Here is a 14,457-nt window from a genome sequence, read left to right as displayed (position 1 = left end):
TAATTTAAAACTTATGGAGGTTTTTAGCTGAAATGTAGAGATCGTGAAGTTTTTATACAACTAGAGTATTTCCAAAACAAAAGTCAGCTGGTCGGTCCGCCATTGCCTTCCAGGCCCGCACGCAGGGCCGCATACTAACGCGCGAACTTGAACCCCATCGATCGCAGCTCGATCGATAAAGGACGAGATTTTACATTACAGTTTATTAAAATCTAGCTTTTGCCCGCGGCTTCACCCGCGTGAAATTCAGTTTGTCACATATCGTCATAAATTATAGATAGCCTATGTGTTATTCTGGGTTATAAACAATAATACTGCAAAGTTTCATCAAAATTCGTTCAGTAGTTTTTGCGTGAAAGAGTAACAAACATCCAGACATCCAAACTTTTGCATTTACATATAATATTAGTAGGATTTAGTATTACAGGGTTAAAATGCAGAGTTTGTTTGCATTATAATTTAGATGAAGCTTTGAAGATGGGTACTCCTATTCGTATATTAGAGTCTACAGTTCCAAAACAAAAGTCAGCTGGTCGGTCCGCCATTACCAGGCCCGCACGCAGGGCCGCATACTAACGCGCGAACTTGAACCCCATCGATCGCAGCTCGATACTACGGACGTGGATTTGAACAGGAATGCCTTGGACGCATGTTTCTTACTAATTTCAGGAATAGAGGTTTCTTAAATTTTAGGGATAAGGAAGCTTTTTTCAATAACTTTTTAGTGTTTTTACACTCTCTCGGACGTGAATCGAAAAGAGAGTGTAAAAACACTTTGGATGCATTTTTCTTTCTTGCTAATTTCAGGGAGAAAGCAGTTTTATTATTTTTTTCAGGACTTGTACACAAGCTTATCTTTTTATAATCTTGTAAAATGGATGCTGGCTGATAGTCTTTACGAGCTTTAACTAACTTTAAGAATGAAGTCGCTCGAGATGAATGATGATAATTCAATTTATACTTATATTAACAGGACGTTAATAGTGTTCTTCTTGTGAATCTTATGTTTTTTCTTGTCTAAGTAATAAATGTAAATGTCTGAGATAATCCACTTTTTCCTCCATTTGAATTTCATGCTTGAATGAGGGCAGCATTGAAACAAATTATATCAACACTTTTGCTTTCAAAGCAGATTCTTATAAGAATTTTAATCGATAAAAAATTACGATCTGCTGTGGCTTTTTAATTTCCTATACTTTCAACGTTTTTATATCTTTTGGTAGATCATGTTTTTTTATTGTAAATTAAGATATTATTTTGAAATGATTACAGTTTTCTTTGTGCTTACTTTGTTTAATAGCTAGCCTTCTAAATGCCACATTTATAGGCTTACTATTAAACAAATTTATATTGCTCGTTGCAACTTTGCAGCTGTTTTGCTGTAATTTGTAGCGAAAACGGCAGACAGCTTGTCAATCAATAGACTGGCCCCGCCCCTGACGTACGTTCATTCACCGGCGCATCCGCTTTAATATTCCACGCCGGGCTAAACACGCAATGTTAACCCATTAACGGTCCCTGAAGTAATAATTAAAAACCATTACGCGAATCGGGAACGAAACCGCAACACGCCGCATCTTCGCAACTGGCGCGCATCCAACCTACAACTCACTTATTATATTCTATGAGCGCCAGCTATAAACGTATTCCTGAACATATCACGTAGACGACTACTACCAATTTCAACCAATCAGAGAGCGACAATTCAACTTAATAGGCCAGGCCACGCCCAATCACGTAACCGCCTATTACGGGCCGTGTAACGACGCAGGCTTTTAACTTCGCGATGACGTCCGAGCGTGTCGCCTCTCGCTCGGGCGTAGAGCGGCGTCCTCGTCTAATTTCCCGAGCGGCGCGTATGCGGGGTGCCTAGGCTCGAGTGTGATAGAGTCGCGTTTGGCGCGCGTGCCTTATTTCAGTTGCACGTCCGAGGTCGAAGGAGGGGGACGCGTGCAACTGTTTTCGATAATCGTCCGCGCGTTCCGTACGTGAAAAGCGGACAGTATCCCGAGAGTCACGTCCGCGTAAAAACGGATATATGCCCAGAATATTTATTAAGTGGGTGGCTGTGCGTGACTTTTCCCCTGTGAATAGCTAGCCCGTAAATGATCGCCCACGAAAATAGAACGGGCGTTTGTTTGATAACTGAAAACGTCTTCGGCTGAAACGTTAAGCGGCTTCGCGGAACTTGGGAGTTATCAGTGCCGCCCCGAACTGTTGTTACTGTGGACTTTGTGACTGTATATCGCCAGTGTGGAGGCATTGACTGTGACAGTGACTGCGAACTGATGAGAGCGGGCAAAAGGTTAAGAATTTTCCGAAAATGACGTGCGGCCTGGTGGTTTTGGACTAGTAGTTGAGTGTTGTGAGAATGTTGCCGTATCAGGCGGTAGCTATGGACTACGCAGTGGCCTCGGCTGGTTTCCACCACCACCAGAGGCCGGGCGGGCTGCCCGGCGTGATGGGCCTGCCGGGCCCGGGCGCGGGCCTGAGTCCGGGCCTGAACCCGGCCTTCACCCATTCCTGGTTCGTACAGACAAGCCCGGATATCTGTCGGCAGCAACAAGCATCCAACCAATCGCATCTCGAACCTGGGCACGTTTCATTTTTTCTTTATATTTTTTATTTAAGTTCTTAGTTTTTCGATTGTTTGACAACGTCACCACTAACCGTTACTTAGCACTTTGACTCTACTTCCAATACATTTTTTGATAAAAATAAAAGATATTAAAAAAAATAAGTTGTCACGTTGTTGAACAATCTTAAAATCTTTATTGCGTTAAATTATTTTGCATTTGTTTTATTTGTGTGCTTTTTATGAAATTGCTTCTAGTTAACCAATTTTGAATTGTTTAGGTACTTGAGTACCTACTTTAATAGTATTGTTGTGTCAATGTTGTATTTAGGTATCTACTTTTTACTATGTAAAAACAGAAATAAGAAAATTATGTGACGTAATATGCGCCAAAAGGAAACTAAACAAACAAAAACTATCTTCAGTTCAATGAAAAGTGTGGATATATGAATTTACTCGTGTCTAAGATACAATGCCGACTCCGAGCCCCATAAAAAGTTTTGTTCAGGAAGTAATAACATTTAACGACCCAAGTACGAGCATTATTTTGATGATCTTGATTGTCAACGAAACCATTATCATTGTTGTTTCCTCAAGTAACAACGTCTTTCCATAATATCAAGGTATTTTCCAACGGAATCTCCAAAAGCAAGTTATTTTTCTCTTTTATCCACAACGAGGAAGCTCTTGGGCTGTATCTCACCTGATGGTAAGTGATGATCAGGCCGAAGGTGGAAGCAAGCTTCACCTGAAATCCTCACCCACAGAGGAACTGGCTATCTTACCTCTAACTGCCGGAACACAAAAATGCTGTTATGGCGATGTTTTGGCTCAAAATATTTTTGTTAAACACCTATTTTAATATTGTTTAACAAAACATGTACGATTTTTTGTAATGTTAAAACGCTATTATCTCAAACAAGCATGGAGAACAAGTTATGAACAGAAATAAAGATTTTATCGGGTCATGGCGGCGAACTAGCCTCGGCGTACGGTTTTGTGTTACGAAAATGAAAAATTGTGTACACTTAAACTTTAAGTTTTGAAAGACTTAAAATAAATTATTAAGGTAAAAAACCTTCTTCTGTTCTTGTTCTATCAGTAACAACTAAATGAGTTTGATTTGATTTACCTAATCACTACTGCTGAAGAGCATGACTTCATGCATAGGTCAATTGAACCACCAACTATCTTATTAATAACCTAGTATGATATAGAAATAACCTACTTAGTATGAAATAGATAGTCAGGACCACGTTACTCGCACTGCTTATTTCTTAGTAGGTACTGAATATCATGGATGGATATTTTTTTACCTAAGTACCTAATTACTAAGAAAATATCAAAATATTACCTTATATACCTATAACAACTATTATTGGTAAAACCACTGCAAATGACTTTGATTTAGGTGTCTATATAAATAACTGCATGACCATAACTGTTAACGATCAAAAGTGGCCGCAACGTCTTTTAAATTTTCCTCAAAATTCTTAACCAACAATACAATGTAATATATTTTTAGGTACATTAAATATCGCCATATTATGAGACAAAACGTTAAAAAAGGCCGAGATCAAATCTCGGTTCACTTCACATTTAAATGAGTCGGTATTGCCGTGTATATCTACATCAGGTTCGCCTTCGTAATTTGACATTTTCCCAGAAACAAGATTGCTTTAATGAAATTTAAACAATGACGTTGATATTTTTTAAATAATTGAGACATACCTTGAGTCAGGTTAAAGTTTAATTTAGTCCCCGCCGAGTACAGGCTTTTCCTGGGTCGATAGTTTGGTAATGAAGAATTTTTCTTCATTCTTCAGTGGGCTGAGTGTGTGTTTACATCAAACGAAAAAGAATGTATGAAAATTTTAATTTTTGAAAGTTTCCCGCTAGAGGCGCTTTACAATCCGTCATACATTTAATGTCACTAGTGAGCGCGTATGAAAAAAACTCACACTCAGCCCTCTGATACCAAATTAATGTGTGTACCTACTTTCATAGTGCGGGGACTCAGAGAAGTTATTTTTCAGTTAGGTCACGTGATATATTCTACATGGAAAGAAGATGCCATAAAACTTTTCATATTATGACAAGGTACCAGTGCCCTGCCTGCACATCAAACTATACTTTTTGTTGCAATTTGCCATAGCATTTAGGTTGATGTAATATTTTTAACCACTGAAACGTTTTTCCTAAAAGCGCCTACTTACAAATAAGTATCTAAACTTTAAATATTACCTCTATGGGAAATAAACATTTAACACAACGTTGAAGTATCTACCTACCTCCTTGTAGACGTATTTCCCTAATACGCTTTTAAAAATACTATTTCATAAAATTTGAGGAAAAAATTGTATTATGGTCTAATATGTCTATAATGTATGTAATTGCCTGTATTTGTGTGATATCTATTGTAACAATAAATGTATCTTTCTTTCTTTCTTTAAGGCGTATTTCTTCAAAAACACGTGGACTCTGCACATTTTTGATAACTATTCTTAAAGATAACGTCCAAGACCATTAGACCCAAGTCCGGTTTCATTGACCAGTATTTCGACACTATGTTACGTTATAGTGCAATAAACATGAATGTCTGCTGCCTTGAATGGACTTTGAGATTCAATAACAGCAAGGCACTTAGCGTTTGGGAACAAGGAGTGCTAGAATATAAAGATCTGGATCTGGACCATCAGATCTTATTGTTTTTGGGTCTTAAGACAAAGAAACGGATTACTAATGTTTGGCCAAAAAACGTTTCCCAAATTATCACATCGCAAACAACGTTTCGCAAATTTTCATTTGGCAAATTCTCATTTGGCAAAGCAACTTATTGCAAACTTTTAATTCGCAAATGTTGTTTTTGGCATATTATTGTTTAGCAAATTATTGTTTGGCAAAGTATGGTTTGCCAAATGTTTCATTAGGCAAAAATATTTCACGATAAACTATTTACAAAATAATTTGATTGGTGCATAGAATGGATACAAATTAGCTTGTGGTTATTATTTTGTTTAGTGGGTAGTTAATATAAAATTTGTTCTACATTAATTTCCTTATTTCATTCTTTTTATCGAAATTTCCAAACGATTAATTAACAATAGAGGTGATTCTAGCGCTCGGCGGCCGCTGCCGCGGCACGCTTCGCTCGCCTTCGCGCATTAAGGGTCACTGTTCTAACCTAACCTAACCTACTTTTTTCTGTAATACCTACTTTTTGCAACCATACTATTTCCTGCAATGTTTTACATAAAATTCTTGTGAAAACCATGATCATNCGGTGGAAAGTATGTGAAGTGTCAATTTGACCAAACAAATTATTTGGGATATAATATTTGGCAACATAAAACATTTGCTAAATAAACATTTGCCAAGTAAAATTTGGCCAAATGATAATTTGACCAAATGAATTAGTTGCGAAAAGTACAGTTGCTAAAAGTTCATTTGGGAAATGAAACTTTGGCGATAAGTTGTTTGCGAAGTGAAATTTGGCGAAAAGTAATTTGGCCAAACGGAAGGATACCCAAAGAAACAAATAAAAAAGGTAAAAAATAAGGTGGGATCTATATTCACACTGTCTTAGTAAATGATATTATTTTTTTTAAACCGTTTAAATTGTCGCACAGTGACTGCCGAATAGATTCCTACATTATTTTTGTATTATTTGTTTTTTATTTTCAAACTGATCAGGTGAACTGACGTTACTAACACCCAAATAAAATAATCCGTATTCAGTAAATTCAATAAGAAAAAATTCACACACGCGAATGTATTTTTAAGTGAAGAAATGTCACGTTAAGCTGATCCTGTATGTCCAACTTTACTACACACAAATAATGATCACGCTATACTTAACCACCTTTTAATTTTCTACTTCAAACTCCATAGTGTTAAAGAGCCTCTTAGATTTCAACACCTCTTAAGAACACAAAAGGCATTTCCATAAGCATTTTTTCTCGAATTTTTTGAAGAAAACAAAAACTTTTTGACTCAATCACAAGACAGAACCCTTTCACACTCTATCAAAATTCTAAGCGGCCAAAAAACGGATGAATTTAAAAACAAAAAACACATCCTTGGTTTGAAATATTTTGATTGGAAAATAAAGAGCGTTACTAAATAGCATAACATGTGTATTCAACCCTTTATCTGAGCTAAAAAAAATGTTTTAGTCATATGTAAAAATACAGGATCAGGCATCTGAACTTTCATATTGTATTCATAATATTGTAATGAAACGTTTTGAATTATTTTTATTTTAATATCAAAAATAGAAGAATTGTTCATATTAAATTACCTAATTGTGACCAATGAAAAAAACCCAGCTTCGAGCCACTGTAGGACTGTTGACAATTGGCCAAGTTTTGGTCAAAAAAATACCAACTCAAAAAAAGTATAAAAAGCCAGCGTCCAAACTAGAAAGTAACAACAAATCTATCACATAATTAGGATCACGGCCATTACGAAGCCATAACGTTAATCGAAAAAAACTTACCCGCACAATAATACTCCATTAAACAGTAACAAAATCCCCAATATTTACAACAAATAAAAGTCATTTACAAGAATAAAAGTCGAATTCAATCGATGCACCTGAGCCGAGAAAAAACCGTTCCCTAACCACAAGCATGAAAAAACTTAATAATTGGCCAAGCGCGACCGCGGTTCGATGCAGTGGGTTCCAAACACTGAAGTAAACATCGTTATTAGTACAACATTTTATGAAAACTCTTTTCATTGTAACTTAATATATAAAACCTAAGCTTAAAACAAATCGTCCAATGAAGGCTTAAGACTCAGTGATACTTCTTGAAATAAAATTAAAAAAAAAAAACAATTATTGACTTTTCTTTAGGTGCCTCCTACCAAAAAATATTATTGTGAAGATGGGATTTTTTTAACAATTATTCTGATTAAACAATCTGAATAAGTAAAATATATTTTATTTCATTTCAGAATTTAAAATTACTTAAAATTATTCTTGTCACGCGCCTTGCAGACTAGTAAGAGTAAGAGAAAGTCATAAAAACAAAAAACATTTTTTGACCATTTATTCGCGGAACCTTAAAACTATCCCGAGCGGGCTTTCTGAGACAAACCGCAATTAGAGGTCCGGTGCGGGACCCCGAATAACATGTTACTCTGACTGTTACTGTAACGAGTTTTACTCGCTAATTTTATTAAGGTTTTCAAAACTTGGACCGTTGTTTCCTTTTTTTGCCATAAGTCAAAGCTAACTAATACAATTCATGAGTTTTGAAGGACTTAAAGATGCTCTAAAGTTTCTTTTAATGCATTTTAGTTTACAAGATCTTACTAAAAACATAGTTTTGATCGAGGAACATTATGAAATGAAATAATAGCAAATGAAAAATAGCAATTTTTTAGCATTCTTTTATTTTTCGCTTTACTCTAACCCTGGCTAGTGTCTCTATTGCGTCTAATTCATGATAAGTGCTTATTTTCACAACATAAAATTAATTTTATATTACTTTCAGTATTGGTAGGCAATGGGCATGGTGTAGTTTTTTTTTAAATAATTTACACTATCGTCATAGTAAAAAATGCAATATCAATATCCGGGTCAAAATTAACTAATAACCTATGAAGAGACCGTCTTCTGAGTCACCATTCAGGTTCAAAACAAACTAGTGTCATAGAAATTCCAACCTAATGCAGCTGTTGCAATAATGATAATATTATAATTAACAAAAGCAATTTCGATGGTAGCAGAAGCAGTGGACGGCCCTTTGAATAGAGTATGGATCTATTACGATTTATCTTGTTATTTTGTTATCGAAATATTACAGGGTGTCCTATCAAATATTGACTATGATGAATGATTGGTTCAACATTTGACTGATTGATTGGTCAGTATGTAGAGTTTTTTAATAAATTGGAGTTTGGAGTAGGCTTTGCTTTGACTGACATTGTTCAACACCCGTATATTCATCATTCTCACAGTGAGCGTGGACCGTGGACACACAGGGTCCACGGTATTGATGGACAATACTTGAGTAAGTGCGAACTAATCACAGAGCTCTATTCAACGCTGTACGTTTAACTTCGCATAGCGTTGCTGCTTCACTTTAACAAGTATTCCTTTGTGAATACGGGTGTTAGTAGGTAAGTATAGCTTGTTGTTTAGTTGCCGTGGTGAAAGCGAGTAACTACCTACTCACTATTCCGTTGTTACCTTACCTAAGAGTCTTAAATACGAAACTGTGAGTAAGCCTAGCAAATGCAAAGCCTGTCACGGTTTTAGCCGAAACTAACACTAACCGATTTGAAGAAATTTTAGGTACTCTACCTAAAGTTTTGACATAATTCTTAAATTAGTACCGAAATGTTTGGCACTCTATAAAAGCTATCTTTCCAACCAAGCTTTCGTTGAAGATATCATTGAGACTATTAATTTAATCTTTAACACCCTGTATCACACAGTAGCCGTCCCCAATCAGAGCGATCGCCGACTCACGGCGATTCGTCGCGCCCTCCCGCTTTTTGTGAATGTAGAGCCATCAGCCTCTATGAAAGGATACTACTGAGATACGTACTATCACGTGATTATTATCTTGTGATTATCCTGCTTCGTAAACTTTCAACTTTTGGATGGAAAGTGAGGCAATTTCAGTGAAAAAAAATGGGTATCTAGTACTTTTTTAAAGAACTTCAACAAGCGGCTTATACTCAGATACCTTAGCTAAAGAAAGTCTAGGGAAGTTATTTGCTTGCTTGTAGGGTGTTACTTGTTAATCTTGCTATCATTTCTGCAAGCTTAAAAAGCGCTACAATGCTTTTCATTTCTTCTTTTCTTTGTTATTAAAAACCCTCATCGTGACATATTTGCGGACCCTTGGCATAAAATATTGTCAACTTGCCAATCCTTTTGAGAGCAGTGTTCTCTTTAGTCTTTAAGATGTTGTTATTATGTTTGTTATTACCTAACTAATATTTAATTACGTAATAAGGTGATATATACGTAATAAACCTGTGTAATTAAAATAAATAAATAAATTTAAAAAAGTCAGCCTACTAATAAAAAGACTAAAGTACGATTTCCGAAACGAACTCTACATTGTTAATCAATCTCACCATTATAATCTATTCTTGCGTTTGTTAAAAATATTCAAAATCCGTGTCTGAAATTCAGTACTCAACTTAGGTCTTCAGGTATTTCTGAGGTGATGAAACCATTCTAATCCAAATTTGATTAAGGGCCGATTTTTCAATAGTCGGATAACTTTTAACTGAAGAATAAGTTTGTCACATTGACAGTTTCAGTATGGGCAATGTGTCAAAATGACAAGTTTATTCTTCAGTTAAAAGTTATCCGACTATTGAAAAATTAGCCCTTAAAACCATTTTTTTCTTATTAGGAAGTGAAGGTTTTAAAATTTCTTTTTGAAAGAATCGATCAACAAAGGGCAGTTGTTAACCTTGAACGCAATTCCTCGATACACAATTGCACAAAAATAAAAATAAAAAAAGATATCAGAAACACACCGTTCTGGAATCGTCTGCGGTTGGATCTTAACCTGCCGATGCAGGTGTTTTCGAAATTATATTACGATGCGTCGAAAAATTGCCACGATTTCTGCGAATTTTTTGGTGTTGTTACGGTCTGTGAGCAAAATACGTATAAATTAGAGCCAAAATACCTTTTGTACAGATGACGATAAAGCTAAACATTAAAGTTAGGTACACCTAGGATGAACTGTGGATTAAAATGACATTTACATACCAAATGACAACTTAAGCCAGAGTTCAACTAGGGTGTAACTTTTATCATCATCTTTGAAAGAAAGAAATCTTGTATAGTTCTCGAATTATGGAGCACTTACTTTAAAACAAAAATAGTGAAATGGTCCTGTCGCCTGAAACATAAGCTCTTGAAAATATGACTGCTTATGCATTACACCGTTAGCGTATAATTGAAATAAATTGATATCTAAACTCATCAGTAACCCTTGTCCATACTTGCAGGTGATGAACAAGACAATTGTCCTGATCGGTTGAACAAATGACTAATTGCTATTTATAAAAAAGAGCTCACCACACAAAACACTATGGCCTACCTACCTACTTGCCTGAACCATTTCAATCACCATTGCAAACCATTGTTCCAAGTTTCCAACTAGCATATAATTTATTAATATTCCACGCCATTATTTGCTCCAGTATCAACAAACAGTACATGGAAATTTTAAATTACTATTGTAGGCAATGACCAGTCGAGACGTATATGAGTCAGTGCAATAAATAAAGATGCGCCCACGATGCACTTATGTACAATTTTACATGTCCTTATTTAATGAGGGAACTCAATATGCATTAGCGGTTTTCCGCCATAAAATAAGTTATGATGGCAATGTTGATGATTGAATAAGGAGCCTATAAAGATTTGCTAGCTTCCTAGCGGTGTAGTTCAATTGCAGCTAGAGTTTGATTTAACTGTTTTATTAATGTATAGAGCCACTGGTGCAGGGCCTCCATTGTTATCGTAACTTAATGTTAGTTTTCACTCTTGAAACAATTTCATAAATATTCTACTTTTGCGCATACATGCATGTTTTTCGCAATTTATATTCTTCATTGTTTGTAACAGGTATTTTAAGAAGAATTCTATCAAAATACAGGGTGGAATTTTGTAATGCCACCTGGAGGGAAAGTACTCTTAATATTGTACATATAATTTTTTTCTCAAAGAAAACATTCCTTTATTTTTGAAAAGAAATAGAACTGCATTCAAAGATTTTCAAAAATTTGCTTGCCACACCCGGGAATCGAACCAACTAAAACCTGTTAAAAATGACACCCTGTATTTTTATTACATCGATCGTTAGGGTTAAGTATAAGGATGAAATCTCCCTAACAATCTTGATAAATCAAATGAAAGGAAAACCATGAAATCCTAAATTATTTTAATTATGTTACAGAAAATCGTATGGTATGATAGTGAATTTTCGAAAATTTTTGAATGCAGTTCTCTTTCTTTTCAAAAATAAAGGAATGTTTTCTTTTAGTAAAATGTTCTATCTAAAGTATTAAGAGTACTTTCCCTCCAGGTGGCATTACAAAATTCCACCCTGTATTTTTACCATATTATCTACTTAGAATAAAAATACTATCAAATAAAGTCACTATCTCCAACATGGTATTTCTGCAAAATAACGCCTTATTACAACTGTATAAAAGCCACAGTGGTTAACTCTTGTCAGTACATTAGTTTTCTGTCAAAACATTCCAATAACTCCAATAATGGGGTTCGCAGATCGATCACGGTCAGAGCCAGGATTAACCGGACAAGTGTCCCGTGAACGATACGTTACTCCCCTTTACCTCATCAACGACTTTTGTTCACCCCAGACTCTTTCGTGGTTTGGTAATAGCGCATTCTCTTTGGTTTTGAGATTCTTACACTAATATTGAAGGGTTAGGTCTTATAGTTATTCGAATTTTTATTATTAGGGACTCTTTTTGGTTTTGGTATTTTTACACGGAGCACGAGCATTGAAGGGTTATTTTTATAACATTTTATTATTACCGAAAAACGGTTCTGATATTTTATGTATTTCGAAAATAAAACCAGACAAGGCCAAAAATCCGTAGACTATAGAACACTAGTGGAGGTTTAACTTCATATCTAAATAAAATTTAACCCTTCAAAAGACCACATAATTCGCTATCTACATTTGCCTTATTATACTTTTATTATTACGAGTTGTTTAGTAATGTAGCAATTGTGGTTCTATTATCATACAAACGCCACATTGGAGAATAATATTCAAAGACAAGGAAACGATATAGTTAGGGCAATAATCTTGTACCTAAGTAAGAGGTCTTTTTGGCTTAAATCCAGCCAATTAACAAAGTGACAATCTCGTAAAATGATAGTGAAGTCACTAACGAACAGTGTGCCGAAACTACCAGTTGCCAGACAAAAATGTGGGAAGAATTCCCGCGCGCCCCGGGCGCAATCAGCCGTCCCTTCAGTCGATTATTGCAAATAACTATTATTTCCTTCTCCATTCAATTGCTGCCAATGCAGCCCCGACTTTTCTCTTTGTATTGCTAATTTCGGCAACGCTAGTTTTGTTAGAAAGAGTTCGATTTGAATTGAGAATTTTGTTTACTAAATGACTGAAGAAGAGGCCATTGTGGAGCTTAATTTTTTTTATTTTCCTTATTAGTTTGCTCTTACAAAGTGTTTAAAACGATCATACAAGGTTTTAATTATTGGCACAACTCATTGGATTTGTCTCATATTTAGAGGAAGGAATGTCACCCTGTATAAGTATTAAAAAAGGTCTTCTTTCCTTTTTCTTCAAAAAGGCAGCGTCCGAAAGGGGAAAAATAATCGCGTCCAATCTTTACGATAATGTTAATACAAACATTTGTCCGTATGACACGCGAAAGCGGTCATGTGGGGCCGCAAAATCCTCGCATCACTATTTTATTCATCAGATAGTTATCCTCGCTAAATCCCGGCTATTGCTTTCGTGAATGAAACAATTTTCCAGTTTCGCTACGATTCGGGCAGGCAATTTGCTAAGCAACGGACCACCATTAGTCATACGCGGATCGACACGTCTAGCAGATTGGTCATTTTTTGTCCGTAAATGCTGGATCAGTGCCCATTGGGGCGTGAGGTTTTGTTAAGCGATATCATCTTTTGTTTCGTTTTTCATACATCATCACTCAACCACTTATTTTTTTGACAATATTAGACGACACTGCCAGTGATAGTTTTTATTCATTTATGGTTGGTAATCAAAATTAAAAAGGGTTGGGACAAGAAAAACACAATCAAATCTTGAATCTATGAACGTGTGTATTTTCGGGCTTACACAAGTTTCAGAATCCGTAATAAGGCTCGGACCTCGTTAGGGAGCAATTTACTATACAAATAAAACTACAAATTCAATCAACACTGGACACTTTCATTGATATTCCTCGTACGTTTCGGACGAAAATTGGATATGACGTGATTATTAAAGTCCGTCTAAAGAGCGGCAATTTGGCGAGCGCACAAATCGTTCGTCCCACTGGGCCCTTGGGGCTGGACGCTTTGCGATTATTTATTTTGCCGGAATTTACTTTGAATGCACCGTGCGCATGCTGTTCGGAAACTTTGGACTTTGTAACATAACGGAAATAAATTGTTTCTATATTTTATTTTGAACAATTTTTATTGACTTTACGATTTGATATCAATCTTTGTGAACAAGATGACTATGATGAAGTGATAAGTTGATATCTGCCAACAAAAACCATCTGACTACTAACTTCACCCATAAACTTCACTAGAACTCTAGTCATCATGAGAACGTGTTCCAATACATTTTTTCTCAAGTATCGACAAGGATCTAAATGAAAGTAGTGAAAAATGGAACTACACGATTAGAACGGCGAAAACATCGTTTTTGACACTGTTGTTTGGCAGTGGCGCCCTCCTCTATGTTCATTATGATCGTTGTCGGGTGCCAGTTTGGGAACGGTGGCTATAGACGGGCCAGTTCGGAAATTCGCCGAGTCATATTAGCCTCATCTTGAGGGTGCGAACGGTAAAATGTCAGTCCCGCGAGATGGGACCCCGAATAGTATGCCGACCGATGAATTTGATACTTTTTGGAATAAAAATTAAGAAAATTGAAGTTTATGTTCATATATACATTTTTATCTAAAAGGGGCGTATCTTACTTAAATGAAGGTACTCGCGTTCCAGAATTGCTATCCTGATAAGAGTAACTTAGGGCTCATTTCAACCTCACCTTTAGTTATGAAACTTCACTATCGTATACAAGTTTGACAGGAAACTTATGATAAATCCATTTAAACTGGCAGTAAACTCAATCTAAAACAACTCACCCTCAACT

General features: G+C 35.9%; 1 protein-coding gene across 2 annotated transcripts in view; it reads left to right on the top strand.

The window, feature by feature from the left end:
- Window positions 1-1,931: 1,931 nt before the first annotated feature.
- The window catches only part of trh (PAS domain-containing protein trachealess), a 53,869-nt gene continuing 41,343 nt past the window's right edge, over window positions 1,932-14,457 (top strand). For both annotated transcript variants that reach the window (XM_028302433.1, XM_028302432.1), the window contains exon 1: window positions 1,932-2,595. In XM_028302433.1, the coding sequence (XP_028158234.1) occupies window positions 2,372-2,595 (224 nt within the window). In that variant the 5' untranslated portion in view covers window positions 1,932-2,371. The remainder of the gene's footprint in view (window positions 2,596-14,457) is intronic.

The sequence above is a fragment of the Ostrinia furnacalis genome, unplaced genomic scaffold, assembly GCF_004193835.3.
Source record: "Ostrinia furnacalis isolate ACB-3 unplaced genomic scaffold, ASM419383v2 OfSCF1126, whole genome shotgun sequence".
NCBI lineage: Eukaryota > Metazoa > Arthropoda > Insecta > Lepidoptera > Crambidae > Ostrinia > Ostrinia furnacalis.
Note: the sequence above shows the minus strand (reverse complement) of the source record. Positions and strands in the feature narration are given on the sequence as shown.